The 19,741-nt window shown below is 36.9% G+C and overlaps 2 protein-coding genes across 3 annotated transcripts in view; both read right to left on the bottom strand.

Annotated features, from left to right (window-relative positions):
* The window catches only part of LOC133775298 (uncharacterized), a 993,905-nt gene that overhangs the window by 556,967 nt on the left and 417,197 nt on the right, over positions 1 to 19,741 (bottom strand). The window lies entirely within an intron of this gene.
* The window catches only part of PLOD2 (procollagen-lysine,2-oxoglutarate 5-dioxygenase 2), a 105,923-nt gene that overhangs the window by 17,616 nt on the left and 68,566 nt on the right, over positions 1 to 19,741 (bottom strand). For both annotated transcript variants that reach the window (XM_062213524.1, XM_062213517.1), the window contains exons 7-11: positions 17,712 to 17,809; positions 7,478 to 7,579; positions 4,034 to 4,159; positions 2,053 to 2,174; positions 489 to 593 (exon numbers count right to left, since the gene is read on the bottom strand). In XM_062213524.1, the coding sequence (XP_062069508.1) occupies positions 489 to 593; positions 2,053 to 2,174; positions 4,034 to 4,159; positions 7,478 to 7,579; positions 17,712 to 17,809 (553 nt within the window). The remainder of the gene's footprint in view (positions 1 to 488; positions 594 to 2,052; positions 2,175 to 4,033; positions 4,160 to 7,477; positions 7,580 to 17,711; positions 17,810 to 19,741) is intronic.

The following is a 19,741-nucleotide window of genomic DNA, read 5'->3' as shown; positions in this document are numbered from 1 at the left end:
TAGAAGATAGCCCAAGTGCTTGGACCTCTGCATCCGCATGGGAGACCTGGAAAAAGCTCTTGGCTCCTAGCTTTGGAACGGCCCAGCTCCAGTGGTTGCGACCATCTGAGGAGTGAACCAATGGATGAAAGAACTCTCTCTCTCTCTATCTCTCTCTCTCTAACTTTACCTCTCAAATAAATTTTAAAAAAATTCTTCAGGAAATATCAACAGAATAAAACAACTCTAAATTTTACTAGTATCAGATTTGCCAAGAATAATTGGCAAACATTATATTTATAATTATAGCTAACATTATATACATTACAAAGTTCAAGTTCTCCTAAGGTTGTTTTCTTCATGACACACTGAGAGTAATTAATTAGAATTGAAAGTTACAGAAAATAACACAAGTTTCCTCAATTTACTAAACACAGATAACAGTATATGCATGAAGATGTGTAACATTATGATCATTTTAAAAATAAGTTGATACTGAATCATAGTACCTGTTTTGTTCAATCAATATTTTTAAAGTCCTTGGGTTTGTCAAAACAACATCTGCATCCAAACTAAAGTAATAATCACACTTTTCATCCTGGCGACAAAAATCCCTGACATCGAAAAAGAAAATGAAATAAGAATTAGATAAACCAAGTATCCACTGATGAGAAAATGTTAACATAAAGCTTACAAGTAAAATAAGGTTTCTCTAACACACTTTCAAATCAAACTAGTAAAACAATATCCTTTTTAATATAAGTTTCAAATGGTTAACTTACCAACACAGGTATTCAGTTAGATCTACACACAATTTTAGGCTAGGCAAAATGTATTTTTAATCTATTAAATATTTTAAGGCATAAAACATCTAGTCAGAATGGAAATTTGTATAAAAAAACTTTTTTCACTCACATACACAATGCAAATCTTAAACCTCCAACAAGCCAGTTTTAAGTGAATCTTGGAGATCTAAGTGCATGACTCCAGATATTTCTAAACCAGATTTTCCTGGAATTCTTTCCAAGATATTTACTCCCCTGCCTTCTTATCAGGAGGCTGCGGTAGTGTCTGCAGTGTTATCAGCAGAATCATCCCCAGGAATGCACCACTCCTGACCCTATGATGTCATGTGAAAGCTTCCACCCACTAGGCCCTCTGCATCTGGGGCTCTCCTCCGTCCAAGTTCTGAGCTCTGCTCGCTCATTCTCCCAGTTACCACTTTCTGCTCTTGTCACCACGGATCTACACACTACAGTTTTCTATGCTCTGGCCAAATGACACCAGATAGGGAAACTTGCCAAACTTGTGCAACAAAAATTCAGAGAAAATAAGTTCTGAATACGGACTGAGGGAGTCTCCAGTGAATACATTATGAAAACATTAGCACTAACATCTGTTTGGCTTTGCAGGGCCTCTTTTCCTGCTTACTCTCACGCCAGGAAGAAATCATCACCCTGAGCTTCCACTACACGAGGCATGAGAGCCGGTGGTCCACAGAATTTCTCCTGAAGAGAAGGCACCATGTCTTCACCATCATGCATGCGTGTCTTAACACCCTGCCCGGCACTTTCAATGATTGAGTGAGGGATTGTTCTTAATTATGACCACAGTTTAATCAGTAGTCTGTATGAAATATTTAAAAGGGCTAAAATATCTCTTCTGGGGGTTGCAGCATTAGAGAGATGAGTAGACAACTGGAAGGCAGGAATACATTTTTCTCCCCACAGACAGTTTGTTTGGCAATGCAAACTTCAACAGGAAACCAAAATAAAAGTCACTGCTAAAGCAGTGATTCTCTTCATTTTCCTTTTTTTTTTTTTTTGAGGTGAAGTTCAATTCATTGCTTATTTTAAAATAGTTACTCCTAGCTATTAAAGCAATGCCTTCCAGGGCCCTTTACAAGTAAATGCACACACACAGAGACATAGTCCAAGAGTAGGCACACGCGTGCACACACACACACAAATAGCTCAAACACCCAAGGTTAGCATATAAATTTTCAGACAAAATGTCTTTTCTTAAAGTCCTTTAGTAGAATAATTTAATTAATTTGAATCTATGAAAACATACATTCCCATGTTTCTGGCTTTGGCTTGACTTAGATTTTCTTCGGGTCCTACTATTTTTATAGTACTGATTTCATGTTTAGCTTTATCAAAAAATACCTTGAGGTCCTTTTCATGGTAAACTTCCTGTAAAATATTTAAAAATCAGAAATTAGAGAAAATAAGACAAGAAGATGAAGGAAGTGCTTTCTACTCAAAGTTCTGAATCCCACAATTCACATATTTATTCAATTATGGATAAAATAAGAACCATCTTAAACATGTGACTTAAAATGCAAACATATTATAAAAAGATAAAATACTTCAAAATTATTTAAACATCTACCTCTAGACAAGGTTTTGCATAAATATTTACATTTTTACAGATCCTTCCAGAAATATGTAATCTAGGTATTATAATAAGATATTTCTAACATAAAGGAAAAAAATGTAGCCTGAGAACTTAAGACATGTGTTATAAAATATCCAGAATAATGTCTACTAAACCATATATATGTTCGTGTGCATTATAAATAACCGATTTTATAAGAAAATGTGAACAATATTCTTTGAAATGAAAAGAAAAATAATGTTCACATAAAAAATCTTGTTCTTAGAAAAAGAGAATTATATTTTATTGAAACAAACTTAATGATAAAATCATCAGCATGAACACTGTCAATTTAGCTTGATTCAACTTTGCTAAAATTCAGATAACATCATCGCCATCTTGGAGCACTGGGGAGCATTGCATGTACCCAACTTCAATGCCTGTCCTGAAAAGCTAATGCTTACCACAGCTTGTTAAAATCATTTATCACATAAACACTGTACAGAGTTGATATTAAACACAAGATAAAAACTCCTACTATCAAGGAGCTTGAGGTCCTATGAAAGCAGGGAAAACATAAAGACACAATACATAAAAATTAAAAATATTCACAGGTGCATATATTACAACACATTTTACAAACCAAATATTCAATGTTTCACTTTTTTTTTTTGATAGGCAGAGTTAGACAGTGAGAGAGAGAAACAGAAATAAAGGTCTTCCTTCCATTGTTTCACCCCCCAAATGGCTGCTACAGCCAGCGCGCTGCGCCAATTCGAAGCCAGGAGCCAGGTGCTTCCTCCTGGTATCCCATGCGGGTGCAGGGCCCAAGCACTTGGGCCATCCTCCACTGCCTTCCCGGGCCACAGCAGAGAGCTGGACTAGGAAGAGGAGCAACCGGGACATAACTGGTGCCCCAAGAGGGACTAGAACCCTGGGGTGCCAGCGCCACAGGCGGAGGATTAGCCTAGTGAGCCGCGGCGCCAGCCAATGTTTCACTCTTAAAATTAAGTTGTTCTGCCAATTAGAAATATTATCTGGAAAAAGTGAACTATTAGCTGAAATGTACATTAGGAAAAAGTGTTAGAATTGAAGAGAAAAAATGGAATACTTCAGAGCTATTGAATTCTAAATCACATCAAATACCAATACACTGATGAAAAAACGACTTTAACTTAGATTGTATGTAGGAGGTGTTTTGGACGCTCTAAATATTTCTCAAGGATATAAAAGTATCAACATCCTTTGGGGAAGAGCATATCGTAAGTGATTAATCACAATACCATATCTGGAAGCTGTTTCAACTTTTGAGCTTATGGCATTATCCCAAGTCGCGAACAATTTACTGAACAGTTCCATGAAAGAAAGTACTATACTAACCCAAAGGCAGGAATGTAAGACCCTCTGACATGAAGTTGAGCCACATGAAAATGGCTACTTACTCAACCATTTTTGATTTACAAAATTTGGCAGTTTTATGTGATTTATCCCCATATTATGATGCTACACTCCAGAATCTAAAATCATTAGGTCCTAAAAAGGCAGTGCAGTGGTGACTACAAAAACCATCTACTGAATTTAGCTCAGTGGATTTTCTAGTCAGAAATAACAAACAGTCCCCATTACCACCAATAAAAAAAGTTTCCAATAAAATACTTATTTCTCAAATACTTACTTTGTTATGAATAAAGAGTTTAAGGGCTTCTTTTGGGTAATCCAGTGTCAACAGTATGTCCAGAAACCGAGGTAGGAAAGGTGTGGGTTGCTCAATGAAAACACCTATTGTTACATTTGGATGGACCTTTGTGTTATATGAGACATAAAACAAATTATGCTTAATATGGCCTTTATTTTCAATTTTATTCAAATATTAACCAGTACAAAATTAAAAAAAAAACAGAATTTCAACTCAATACCATTTGCTAGGTTTGAACTGCCCTATGGAAGTTCTCTAGCACTTGAAGTAAGTTTTGGTTGACATCAAAGGCTTTTACTAAATCACATCTTGACATTATAACTTACAGAGGAAATTCACAATCACATCAAATTATAAGGATGCAATTAAGAATTTTGCCACCTCTGCTAGTGAAATATTTCCTTTGCAATAGCCCTTGAAAAAATTTCAGATCTGAATGCTATTTTGAAAGCATCATCCAAGAAACCAGAATGGTAATTGTATTTCCTTCTTTATTTTTAATGGCTTGACACTCAGCATTTACTATGTAGCCCAATTAAAGCAAGCATGATGGCTTTGTCTTTATACTTGAATAATCCCTTTAATTTCATTTTACTGCTAGCATTTACTTTCACTCATATATGTTATTTTCTTTCACTAACATTCTTTCCTTAATATATTGCTCTTATTTTTAGGTATTTTCCTTAACCCTCTTTGGGTATGTTTTAGTGCACAGTTTTGCATTAAAGCATGAAAACGTCTGAAATAGTCATTATACATGGCAGTCCTTTTGATGAGCAACTTTTAGGAAAGGGAATGAAAGTTCCTGGTTTGAAAAACTTTCAATTGGATGAGATAGAAACATTAAGTAAACTCCTTGTTAAAAAAAAAAAAAAGTAATGACCAGAAATAAATGGAAGACTTCTTTAGAATGTCCTGAATTTAAGGGCTGCAGATTTTTTTAAACGCTAATGTTTTAAAATATGTTAAATGCAGAATCAGATACCTCTTCCCATCATTTCACACATGGTACTCCACATATTCCTTCACTGTATATATTATAACAATGTTTTTGCTTTGATGCAACCCTGTACACTGTGATACTGTATTAGTGTATTAATTCATTCATCTGAATATTTATTCATTTATTAAAGATTTATGTATTTGAAAGGCAGAATGATAGAAAGAGGACAGACAGAGAGAAAAGTCTTCCATCTGTTGATTCACTTCCCAAATGCCCATAATTTCTGGGGCTGGGCAGGCTGAAGCCAGAAGCCAGAAACTCTATTTGGGTCTCCTACATGGGTGGTAGGGACTCAAGTGCTTTAGCTATCATCTGCAGCCTGCAAGGTGCATTAGCAGGAAGCTGATGGGAAGCAAAGTAGCCGGGACTGGAGCCAGGCACTCAGATATGAGATATAGGCTTCTCCAGCTAAAGCTTAACTCACAGTGCCAAAAAGACCACCTCTGCCCAAAACATTTATCATTAAAGGAATAAACAAACACAAAAAACTAAAATACCTGCTGTTTAGGAGCTCTGAATTTAATAAAAGAAGTAAGAAAAAAGTAGATCACAATTCTCCCTTATCAAACGTGAGGAAGTATTTCATTTAAATTTCAAAATTGCCTTTGAATTTACTTATAACCTCAAATTTACACATAGGGAAATGGAGCTGGAGAAGCTAAGTGACTCAGAATCTAAACTATTAGGTAAAAAGCTATGCTTCAACTTGCAACATCTCCATATGTAATCCAACTTTATAATAACAGATAAAAATAAACAATTGACATATATTAAAGGTTGAGCACTTCATAAATGTGTATATATAAAATTTAGAAATATGACATCATTTTATATGTTCCTCATATTTATTCATCACACACATGAGTGTGAAATACTGCATTTAAAAAACCCTCTAAATGGTCGTTATTGCTTTTACATACAAAGAAACTGCCTAAGGTCCACATCTAAAAATATGGTATAGCTGGTATCTCAATTACCTACACAATTTTAATTTTCATATCTCTATTGCATAATCCCTACAAATAGAAGGCATATTTTACTTTACATGTGGGGATGAATAATTTTCTCTTCTAGCACATTTTAATAGGCTATAAGACAAAACAGCTTAAGAGCTAAGTGATTTACATGCAAAAAATTAATAGAAATATTTTTCTATCCTTGCACCAGAAAGTTTATAAAAAAGGAAACAAAGAAGACAAAATAATTAACTCTCCCTCCAGGATACAACACTACTCTCTCTATGCAAAAAAGATCCTGATGAATTTTTAAAGATCTTCATGATGCTGCTTCACTCAGAAATATTCTGGTATTCTTTCAAGACAGGAAACATTCAGTTTGTTATTTGAGAGACTGGCCAAAAAGTATTACTTTCAAGTAAAACAGGACTCTATTCAGAAGTTCTTAAATGTATACAAGTTCCTCTTTATTCTTCTATCAGACAGTGATAAGAAGAGAAACTATTTAATTCAGGAGCGTGGGTATACAACACTGAAAGTATTTTCCATTTGCATGAGTCCAGGAGTTACCCAAACTATCTTCCTGGGAGTTTTATTTCTGCCTATGTGCTCCTACTTCTCTGGTGTGCTACAGGTACTTAACAATCCCAGAACCCAACTGTTCATGCACATAATATTCTCCCAGTTACTAGATTAGTTTTGTGAAGGAATAATGTTACCACAGGATGTCCTAATCTGCTCTTACTGGTGACAGAACACAGAACCATAAATATGTTTTGTGGATAAATAATAAGTATTTCCAACTGCTTGCTCACTCTCAAACTATCAATGATAAAATATAGCCACAACTATGAAACAGAGATAACTGGCATTTATCAAAGAATAAACACGATATTCAGGTAAAATTAATAGTAGTTAAGAACACATGACCTGAACTGAAATCCCCGAGAAACAGAAATTGTACATCTTTAAGGAAGTTACTAGCCCTTAAATAACTCTGTCTGTTTTCTCATCTGTAAAACTGACTCAATAGTACCACTAACTTTAGGGACTGTCATGCTTAAATGAGTTACTGTGCTTGAAGAAAATGAAACAACTCTTACTTATATAATCGTATATTATTATTTTTAATCACTAAATCAAGCACAGACAAAACTGGTCAATAAAATACTGAAGCACTGTATTGCATTTTTTTCCTCAATGGTTTGGCCAGGTCGACAGACAGCAAGCTATTAAATACTAATAACCAAGTCTCTCTCATTGGGCTCAATTATTAGTTTTGCATTCAAAAACAGTTCAGAAATAGACAAATTAACAATTTTCTGAGTCACCATGTTTTAACACTGTAAACTCATTTCCTGCAATCAAAGCTATAAAATAATCTGACATGTTGTTCACTATAAATCACTGCATTTCATGACGATGGACTTTTTATCACCACATTTCACAGTCAATTCTACTTACATCTACTGAAGACAAGTCAACTGTATCAAATTCACACAGCAAGCAGCCATTATTCTGTGTCCACAAATTAGGTACATAGTTTCCAAAATAATTCAGGACAATCTAGTAAAAGAGGAAACAGTATGAACAAAAGGAGGCCTCTTCCACTGGTGTGCTTTTACTCTAAGATCATCCAACTTTAAAGCAAGTTTTCTGTGTTAGACGCATTCCTTTAGTAATTCTACTAATATTTTTCACATAGAGATATACACAGAACAAAAGTTTCCTCCAGACTTTATATCAAAGAGCTGGGTAAATTATGTCTAGAAATGCCAAAACAGGTCTTACAAATCATAAAGGTCACATTTCATTTTATCTCATAAGAAATGATACTGGAAAAGACAATAAGAAATATGTCAATGAAACACAATTTTAAATGAACAAATGAAATTTATTAACAAAAACGGAAGATTTGCATGAATGTCAGGTGAACGGGGCAATAAGTATGTTTAAAGGCCCAGCACAAACACCAACAGAAATGGGACAGCGACAATGTAACCTCTTAGAATCTCATCACCACACCAAGCGCTGAGTAAAGTTTATCAGCAAAAGGCACTAAGTTCTCCCAGACAACTATGCTACTATAAACAAGACTTCTGGGCAGTGATTCAGGGGCACTGATTCAAGATGTTCTGCAGCTCCTAATTACAGTCACCCCACAAACCCTACCAACACTAATCTGGGGCAAGCATTTGGCACAGTGGTTAAGACCCTGCCTGGAAAAGCCACACCCCTCGGAGCGTCTGGCTTGAGTTCCACCTCCCCTTTCCACACAGCCTCCTGATAAAGTGCACTACGACTGGCAGCAATGATGGCTCAAGTACTTGGGTCCCTGCCACACACATGGGAGACCTAGCTGGTTCTCCTGGCTCCCGCCTTGTCCTGGCATGGCCCTCAGTGTTATGGGAATTTGGGTCGTAAACCAGTGGATGGAAGATCTCTCTCTTCCTTTCAAGCAAAAAATGAAAATAATACTAACAATAAAAGCAATGAGCTAAAGGACAATATCGCTTCCCTCACCTTGCTTTTTAGGTCTCTCAGAAGATCTGCTTTATAACTTATCACCCCTTCTCGAGCAGCTAGAGACATTTATTCTGTCTGTGTTCCACTCTGTGCTTGGGGGTAATATCAGTGAAGGAAGATGATGGGGAACACAGGTAAACACATTAAGATTTTCTCTGAGCACTCAAAAAACACTTTACTCCAGAACTTGAAAGTTTTAGAGAAAATTCTGTTGGCAAGTACAAAATAAGGGGTCAGTGTCATGGCACAGCAGGTAAGCTGCTGCCTACAATGCTGGTTTGAGTCATGGCTGCTTCACTTCCATTCCAGCTCCCTCCCTGATGAGCCTGAGAAGGTGGCAGAGGATGGCCCAAGAATCTGAATACCTGCACCCACATAGGAACCCAGGATGGAATTCCTGGCTCCTGGCTCCAGCCTGGCCCAGACCAAGCTGTTGTGGACATCTGGGCAGTGAACCAGAGGATGGAAGAGATCTCTCTCTCTTTCTCTACCTCCCTCTCTCTTTCTGTTGTTGTGCTTTACAAGTAAATAATATTTAAAAAAATAAAAAGTTACTATACTTTCTGCAATTCTCCCTAGTAGTAATATGAATATTTTAATTATTATTATTATTTCAACTAACTATAATTTGACCTCATTAAAGTGAAGCTGTAACACAGCTTTGGCTGCGATTTTACATTACAGTTAAAAGGAAATACCTAACATCCTCAATATAATTATATAATTGTTAATTTTTCACTAGAAAGATAAGTTAAAAATCCAAAGAAAACATATATATGTATTAAATATAGATGTCAAAAAATATCCAGCAATGCAAACTAGATGTTTTTACCTTCCTAAAGCCCTAAAAGAGATCTTACAAGTAGAGAACAGATGAGCTTGCTAGTCCAGTACTATTTTATGAGTCTCCTTCCAAATATTTCTCTTGTCCTGAATTTCTGAAACAAGCATGCTATTAATTAAAATAGGAAGGTATTTATGTTATATAGGTATCTTAGTCTATCTTAGTCTCCACAGTAAAATTAGAAAACACAGACAAGTAACTGATCCACATTTCTACAGGGTTACTTGGTAATTCAGACCACAAGCTATAAAGCAGAAAATACATAGTCATGACATTCATTAATGACATTTCAAGAGTCAATGTGGAGGACAGGCGGCAAGATGGCGGAATAGGAAGTGAGCACATTGATAGTTCGGAAACACACAGGTTAATAACAGTGGAGATACTGCAGGGTCAAGGAAGAGTAGGGGAAGAAACAGCAGAGGAAACTCTTCCGGAACTAGTGATTCACAGTGGACCTGCGTGGAGAGCGTGGGAGCCCAAGTTCGGGACACCAGCGGCAGACTCAACACACCAGCGCTGGAACGCGAGGTGAGCCGAACCTCAATAGCCCCAGACACCAGCGGGCAAGCAGAAAGAGGAGACTAGAGGGAATGAGGCTTGAAACTCCGTGGGGAAAAGTTCACCAGGCTAACTAGAAGAGAGAGAGGAAAAAAAAAAAAAGTGACCGATACGGACACCAGTTTCTCTCTCTCCGCTCACCCCTCAAAGGCTAACAAGACAAAGAGCAGTCGCCATTTTGGATATACCTCATAAGCAGGGCGACCTCAGGTCTGCACCAGCCCTGAGCCTAGCAGAAAAACCTGACTCTGGGGGGAGGGGTGAAATAACAGGAGATTAGCATCTAACTTGGCAACCCAGTGGGAGACTGCAGGAGAATTGGAGCCCACACTGAGGGCAGCACAGATTCCCTGTGTGATTCTTGGGAAAGAGCTTCTGATCTCTGGCTCCTGTGGGTATATCATTCACCTGCTAACTACCTCCAATTATGTTCAGCTGTGCGGAATTACTTCCCTTTTGAATAAAAAGAAAGAAAGAAAGAAAGAAAGAAAGAAAGAAAGAAAGAAAGAAAGAAAGAAAGAAAGAAAGAAAGAAAGAAAGAAAGAAAGAAAGAAAGAAAGAGAGAGAGAGAGATTTACCACGCCTAACCTGGGAGTGTCCTCTTTGAAACACCCTCAACCCTGAGGAACCAAACACAGCTATCAGGCCACACTCATTTCAAGCCTCTAAAGCTCCACCGAAAGAAGAAAGTCCACTTAATATAGAGCCATAGTGCAACAAGAAAAAACAACACAGTGAAGAAACCAAATATCTCCAACATGCCATACAACAAACACAAAAACCAAGGAAACAAGAACAAGGAAGACAATATGACGCTCCCAAACGAAAAAGACACCCCAATTCAAGATTATGAAGATGATGAGATAGAAGAAATGCAAGAAGCAGATCTCAAAAAATTGATAAGAACATTAAGAAGTTCTCAAAAACAAATTCTTGAACTACAGAAATCCTTAATGGACAAGATAGAAAATCTCTCTTGTGAAAATGAAATATTAAGGAGGAATCAAAATGAAATGAAACAACTAGTAGAACAAGAAACTGTTATAGTGACAAGAAATCATAATGAAATGAAGAATTCAATAGATCAAATGACAAACACATTAGAGAGCCTTAAAAACAGAATGGGTGAAGCAGAAGAGAGAATATCAGACTTAGAAGACAGAGAACAGGAGAGGAAACAGGCAAACCAAAGAAAAGAAGAGGAAATTAGAAATCTAAAAAATATTGTCGGGAATCTACAGGATACTATTAAAAAACCTAACATCCGGATTCTAGGAGTTCCTGAAGGCATGGAGAAGGAGAAAGGATTAGAAGGCATTTTCAGTGACATACTAGCAGAAAATTTCCCAGGTTTGGAGAAGGACAGAGGCATCTTAGTACAGGAAGCTTATAGAACCCTTAATAAGCATGACCAAAAGAGATCCTCATCACGACACATTGTAATCAAACTCACCACAGTGAAACATAAAGAAAAGATCCTAAAATGTGCAAGAGAGAAACGTCAGATTACTCTTAGAGGATCTCCAATTAGACTCACAGCAGACTTCTCATCAGAAACCCTACAAGCTAGAAGGGAATGGCGAGACATAGCCCAGGTACTAAGAGAGAAAAACTGCCAGCCCAGAAAATTATATCCTGCAAAGCTCTCATTTGTGAATGAAGGTGAAATTAAGACTTTTCATAGCAAACAGAAACTGAAAGAATTTGTTGCCACTCGTCTTGCCCTGCAAAAGATGCTTAAAGATGTGTTACACACAGAAACACAGAAACATGGTCATCAATATGAAAGAAGGTAAAGGAAGGAAACCTCACAGCAAAAGATCACAGGAAGCTCAATTTCTCTTTGACATAGAATTAAACTCTGATGCTCTGTTACAGCAATGTGTTATAGTAATCTATTATGTTCTCTTGATGTCTGTTAAATTCTAATTGTTCAAAAACAGCTTAATTTTTGTTAAGAGCTATGGGTTATTTAAATATGTGCTTATTTTCAAAGATTTGAATAATCACCTTGTAACAATGATCAAATTTGGTCTATGTTATGTCATGATTTTAAGAAATCTTATTTCAACCAGATATTTTGGATTTTGAGCCTTCTTGGCATTCTTGACAGGCATTCAAAAAATCAAAGTTCCAAACAATCTGGACTCTAAAATTTCCAGTAAATCTTGGACTTTGGTTTTTCCAGTTTGGGCCCAACTGAAAAAACCAAAGGACCTATGTCTCTCATCTTATAGAGACACCAACTAATCAGGCTATTTGGATTATATTAGAAGTACTGTCAATGTGATATGGTACCAAATTTTAAGTTTCTATAATGGAAAATGCTATTAATACAAATGATTGAGAATTAAAAAGTCTAATGATCTTGTGTTACTAGACATGATAGTTATCTTAATGAGAAAGCCCCAGAGGCCTAAAGGGTTAAATACTTGTAAAATCCTACAGGTGCTTTCAAAAATACTGTGAAATAAGCAAGTGCCTCTTGTTGGTTGATGAGTTTATAATTTTAAACATGGCGACTTAAAGTCTTTTGTCATCCACAGTTATATATGATTTGCTGCTCATAAAACTAAAGCGTTGTTGGTTCTGTGTTTAGCTGTCCTCCTATAGGTTCCTATGGACTTTTTCCAGCCACTTCTATTGTATTCAGTAGGTTGGGATGGCTCTGTAAACAGATGAAGCCAATAATGTATTGACAGTACCAACTGAGAGAAAGTATGGTTAACTGAGGTTACTAAAAACAAAAAGCAATTCAAATCAATTGGCAATCTACAAAAAGAGTTAAAGATTTTAAAAGCTATTATTAAAATTGCTATATTGGACTATTATGCTATGTTATATGTGTGTATATATTGTATGTCCACATGGGAAAATTTTATTAAGAGTTTTATTTTAATTGGCTTATGATTAGATTGCCCATAAATTTAAGCTGCTAAATTTAATCAAAGATACATTTTAATTTGTGTGACCTGAATCTCTGTATCATATGTTTTAAACTTGTTAGTAGAAAGAAACTAAAATCATTTTATATGGTTGTGCTTAAGTTTACTGGTTAAACAAACTACACCATGTTAGATATTTAAGAGGTGTTTTCAAATACATGATTCTTAAAATTTATAGAAGGCATTGGACCTTCTGGTAAATGTTTTCTTAAGTTGTTATCTAATGGCTGAAACTGTTTGCTAAGTATTCATGTGATATTGCTATTGTCAGCAAGCGATCTAGGACTTGCTCCCTCATTTCTCTATTCTAAGCCCAACTTGTTCTTTCATTTCTCTATTCTCAAGGTAGGAAACTAATTCTATTATGAAGGAATCCGTAGGATGCACAATTTAATCTTTAGACCTTACAAAAGAGATGGCTAACAATTTTCTGTAATAGCATAGCCAAAATAATCCCATAGCTAGATTCACTTCACCATCAGCGAAGTATAAAGTAAGTAGAAAAAAAACCTCCCTTTCAGACCAAAGGGAAAGAAAGTTTTAAAGTGAGAATATAATTTTCCTCATGGGCATTGTCTACCTTAGAAAAACTACTACAGAACATGCCTGTGACTATAGACTTGTAGTTCAGGCCACCGAAGATTAGAGATGGGACACGGGCACTCCCTTGACTTGCATCCTCTGGTCTGCTTTAACACAAACCAGGAGGAAAAGAAAGCTAGGCATCAGAAGCAATGGGTGGCAGGCCTATAAATGGCTGATCTGTACAGTGATCTGCCCTCAAGGAGACCCAACAGGCCAGTCCACTGCAGTGGCTTTCAATGTGGTAAGCCTGGGCTTCAGCAGAAATCAGCTTGTGAAGAGCCCTGGCAGCTCTGCCAAGAGTTGGATCACTGGAAATGGACCTGCCCTGGAGTCGAAGGATGCCCAGGTCAGAGCCACAGATCTTATTGGCTCTAAGCTGAAAAGCCCTTCACTCAGCCCAACTTCCAAAGTGACCACTGCAGCTGAGGGGACAGCCAAGTAGGGTCAGCAACATTGCAGGCAGAACTGTCAATTTCCTGTTAGAGATGCCACCTGCCTTTACCTGGCCAGCTCTCCTCCCAGGCCAGCCAAGTAATGAAAGTCAACAGAGTGCCTTCCCCTAGGAGGTTCACACCTCCCTTAGGATATACCCCAAGTGAAGAGATAGATAGGTCTGGGCCTCTTAACTTACAAGGCCTAAAGCCCAACAGATTATTATCAAGCCCCTTCTATCAGGTTCTATTTGCCTCTCAATCAGAAAACTTAATTGTAGCTTAGACAGCACCTTTCTTAGCTCCTCTAATAATGACTCTGTCCTTTGTTCTAGACCCTGTCTAGTGCACTTAGGCCTCATTTCTTTGTAATCATAACCTCTACTCTACCACCAATGGCTCTACTCCCAACCTGTGTGTACTGATGGTCCTCTTCCCCACTTAATGCTGTATAATTGTTCAGACCTGGTTAATGCCTCTCTTAGGATCATTGGTTACTATCCTCACCCTGTCTTTTATGACCTTGTCTAAATATGATCAGAGTCGGCAAACTTGGAAGGCTTCCATAGCCTTGGCAACTCATGACGACAGCCTAGGGTGGTTACTGGCACCATAAACTAGAGTGTCAATTTGTTGGGTCACCAACAGGAGTCACTGTGCACTTGTTCCTCATGTGGGATCTCTGTCCATAATGTGCTGTACATGTTGATTTAATGCTATAACTAGTTCTCAAACAGTATGTTTCACTTTGTGTTTCTATGTGGGTGCAAACTGTTGAAATCTTTATACTAAATTGATCTTCTGTATATAAAAAAAAAAAAGAGTCAATGTGTCCATTTTAATATGCCTCTTGAATAAAAACAAAAAATTTATAATTGTGAAATGAAAAACATAAATGTTAACTTAATCATTCATGATCTACAAAATATAGGGTTTTGAAGAAAAAAAAAGATTTCTATGAAGAAAGGCTCCTTATCCTAAGCAATATTTTTTAAAGAGCAAGCATGAAATGCAGTTTTGTTTAAAATATCCAAGGAAAGATTTTTTTTTTTAAGGGAAGGGAAAAATATCCTAAGTTGCCAATCACATATAAAATCTTCATCATATATACAAGTTTTCCCATTTCGGAAATCTCATAAAATATTTAATAATTATTTTATGGATAATTGATTAGCCTACTAAAATCTCTACATGAATATGAAAATAATCAATAGTTTTAAAGCATCAGTGCAAACAAAGGCATTAGTGTTAATTATCAGGATTAAAATTTGACTTCGCAACTTTCCTACTTTCTTCTTTTTACCTCAATTTGTTTCATAGGTAATTAAGATTTTCAGAACATTGCTTTTGACTGGAAACCTCCATTGTGGGATACCTCTGGACACAGAGATTATCCACCACCTCCACCTTCCGTGCACATCTGCTTTCTTCATAAAACCTGCAGACATCTCTGCTGGCAACATTAGAAGGTGCAGAAAGCTGTTTATGTAGTTAGGCTGCTCTGCACGCTCCCAGCTACTAGGTGGTAGTATTTTCCTGATTCTTCTTTCACAACATCAAATGTTTCCAAGTATGATGCCACTTTCACTGGCAGAGAAACTTTCCAAGCAAATCTTTGCTTTCTTTCTTCCTTTTTAAAAAGCATCCAAATTTTCAAGGTCATGGTGACCTAAGTACTGGGGTTCTTATGCACAAAACTAAGGTCATGATTTTCATTACAAATCAAATTAGTGGCAGAAATGACATTTTCACGTGCAAATAGGATGACTTAATCTTTCCCTGCTTAACTATACTTTATGTGAGGGTACTTCAAAAAGTTCATGGGAAATAGAATTAAAAGATAAGTTTATTTTGGAGGAAAAATTCTAAAGCTTATTGCATAGGAGGGCATCTTCAAAAATTTATAAAAATAAAAACTTATAAAAATTCATATAATGAAGTCCTTTTACATTTTATAAAAGCTAAAAAAATAAAGGCTGTAGTAATCTGCTTTCTTTCCTCATCAGCCTGGACAAAAGGAATACATAATATACTCATGAGAATCTACTATTTTTAACATATTACTATAAAACAGTATTAGTTGAACGCTTATTTGTGTAATTTTTTCACGGATTATATATATACCTAACACAATGTTTGAAATGAAACTTGCTTCTTTTTTTATAAAATACATTTATAAAAAAATGGACTAGACAGGATCATGTCATTGGTTTTGGGGTTAAATGGGATTATCATAGCCTGAAATGCCAGAAATAGTGATAGTTTAAACTAAAAATATTTCCTCAACTTAAAATTTCTTGGCAGACATAGACTTTTCTAAATTATTCAAGATTAGGGCTCCCTTTCTTTTGATAATCTTGTTAATTACTAATTTAAAGATCAGTCAACATCATCCTGTAAATTTTGAAGGAACTGATGATCACATTGATATCACTTATCATCGGGTCTTTGTGACTTTATATACACTCTCAGTACCAAGCTTCCCCTTAACACACATTTAAATTAGATTCAACTATTATATTCCCAAGGAAAAATAGCACACTAGTTAGTTAGAGGACATGCTGGGATGCAGCATCCCTTGCCTCATTGGCACTGAGATATCATAGACAAAACTAAATCAAAAACTACACAGGGACGGGCGCTGCAGGGGACAGCGCTGTGGCACAGTGGGTTAAGCCTTGGCCTGCAGTACCGGCATCCCATATGGGAGCTGGTTCTAGACCCGGCTGCTTCACTTCCAATCCAGCTCTCTGCTATAGCCTGGGAAAGCAGCAGAAGATGGCCCAAATCCTTGGGCCACTGCACCTGCGTTGGAGATCCGGAGGAGAGTCCTGGCTCCTGGCTTTGGATTGGCGCAATCTCTGGCCATTGTGGCCAATTGGTGAGTGAACCAGTGGATGGAGGACCTCTCTCTCTCTCTCTGCCTCTCCTTCTCTCTCAGTGTAATTCTTTCAAATAAATAAATAAATCTTTTAAAAAGAAAAAGAAAAAAACTACACAGACAGTGAAGAGCTTCATAGACAAAATGCATCCATTCATCAGATTTATCTATAAACAGTTACTGTAACTCTCAATAATTTTATGATTATTTTGCCTTTTCAGGAAAAAAGAATTGCCTTACCACTCCCAAGAATAATGTTAGGTTACTAGATTGTTATAGACTGTGACATTCAGTTAAGATTTGCAGTTACATATGTGATAGACTGTGTGAACAGTGAACAAGACAGAATGATCTGTCATTTCTAGCCTAAAGGTCTGATAAGTAAGACAGACAGGAAAGCAAGTAAATGTCATCTCTGTCTCGTATGTGGTATGGACCATGATGAAGAAACACCACAAACTATGAAAGCACACAGGAGACCTGAGCAATAAAGGAAAACTCTTCCTCTATAAATTGTGCCAGCAACACTTTAATCAAGCTCAACTGCAGACAGATAGACAGACAGACAGATAAATAGACAGGTAGACAGAGGTATATAGGAAACAAAAAAACATCTAAAATGATCCTTTAACAGCTTGAACAAGTCATATTCAGAGAGGATATCCTATATAAGGGAAACATGACTCAATTTAGCAGCAACTATTAAATCAATCACTAACGTGAAATGTGTGACATACTCTAGTAAGGAAAAGTCACCAGTCTGATTAATAAATATGAAACCAGATGGTATAATGTATAAAATAGAGTATTAAATTGTTGGCACAACATATGGTATTATAAAACAATTTTGAAAAAATAATAAAGAAGACAACATTCTCCATAGCCTATTGCTAAGTAATGCCAGGTAAAAGTCAACGTGACTCACCTTGGTGGGTCCATTTCCATTAATTACCACAGGCAATGTTTCATAAAATGTATTCTTAACTCGTGTTTTGTTGTTTTCAAATTTTAAAACAACTTCATCTGGGTTAAAAACAAAAAAAAGTTTTAATAATTTAAAACGTGTGTATGTGTAAGTATGTTGTAATAAAATTTCTATTGGATACAAAAAAACTCTCCCTGTGTATGGGGAATTTTGCCTTCTCTAAGTCAGCAGAAACAAAATGAAGGGACATTGCCACAGACACAGAAGCTGATTCGAGCCTGCCTCATGCACACACTCCCACCTGGCGTCAGCAAAACGGATGTTCTAAGCCACTGCACTGTCTGGTGGAAGGAAAGCATCTTTGAAATCCTGCTTCTGCTCCTTGATTGAAATTTGATCCTCCCAACATTAAATTATTGTCTCAATTTATTCATCTGTAAAAAGGAATCTTATGCCTACTTAGCAGGGTTATTATGAAGATATGAGCAATGTATATATGGCAAATAGGACACTGCTTGCTATAAGCAACGTTCCCACAATTGGCTGCAATTGATAGCTTTTCCAGTTCTGTTGGGACTGGCACTGTGGTGCAGTGGGTTAAGCTGATGCCTGCATATTGGTGCTGGTGCAAGTCCAGCTTCTCCACTTCCCATCTAGCTCCCTATTAATGCACCTGGGAAAGCAGTAGAAGATGGCCCAAGTGCTTGGGCCTCTATGCTTTTGTGGAAGACCTGGAAGAGGCTCCTGGTTCCTGGCTGCCTAGCCCTGACCATTGCAGCCATTTGGGGAGTGATCTAGCAGAGGGAAAATCTTTCTCTCTTTCCCTCTTTCTCTCTCTCTCTCTCTCTGTAATTCTTCCAAATAAATAAATAAATCTTTTTAAAAAGTTAGACACTGTACAATAATCCAGAAATAGAGAATTCAGAGGGGAGCAGAATTTTTTTTCTTTTCAGGCTTCTTTCTTCATACTTTTTGAGCACGCAATTAAATTTTCCATTCAGAGACTCATTTTACTGTATGAACTGACTTGAAGTACTGTGTTGAATTATAAGGTACTGTTTAGTTTTTAAGGCATTAATGAATTAATGTATTCTGATTTGTGATGTATTAATTACTTTAATGTATTAATTTGTTTTAACAAGATAGGAGTATCTCTGAGAGAACACACACAGGCACACATACACATACACACAAATGCATACACACATACATACTTCCACAGTCTACCTGTCTAGTTGTTACTGAGACAGGGAGGCACAGGGAGCCACTGAGCCACCTGGAGTTTTCCTGTTATCTCAAGGCCAGCAAGATATGGGTTTGGTTCCTCTTGCTGCTCTGGAGATAATCAGACCCCCTGCACAGACAAGATTCATAGCAGTTTAGGGACACAAAAGTGACCTATACTGACCTACAGCTCATTATATGCTCATAATACATCTGTATGCTTAGTGACATACCTCCCAGCCATCATGACAATGAGGACAAAAACAGGACAGCAGCTACATTCTGGGAAATCTCCACCTACTTCCCAGAAAAACTAGGAATATCTCTCCCCCTTCTTAGAATGTACTTCCCTATTCATTAAACAACCATATAATGTCCAATTCACTGCAGGTGAGCCTGCACTCTAACTCTGGAGTGTATTCTTTCATTTTCTCCATGAAATGTGTGCTGCATGTTATACACTGTTCCCAGACTTGCTCATGAATTCTTTCTTGCAGCAAAGATGAGAACTTGGTTGCCAGGCAGCACTAGCTCCCCTGCACCATTCCTGCCTTTCAACTGGGTCAAAAGGATCTACTCTAATACTCCTGGGTAATTCTCAATACAGGGAACTCACACTGAAAAATATGTATTAATTTCATGTAAGTAACACATAAATATCTTCCACAATCCCCAGATGATGAAAACACTAGATATTAAGGAACCTAAGGCCAGAAGCATATCATTTCCACACTAGGCTTATTAGATAATAATGATAACTGAATGTACTGAACATTATTATGTTAACCTCAGGTTCAATATTATTT

The sequence above is a fragment of the Lepus europaeus genome, chromosome 2, assembly GCF_033115175.1.
Source record: "Lepus europaeus isolate LE1 chromosome 2, mLepTim1.pri, whole genome shotgun sequence".
NCBI classification, from domain to species: domain Eukaryota; kingdom Metazoa; phylum Chordata; class Mammalia; order Lagomorpha; family Leporidae; genus Lepus; species Lepus europaeus.
Note: the sequence above shows the minus strand (reverse complement) of the source record. Positions and strands in the feature narration are given on the sequence as shown.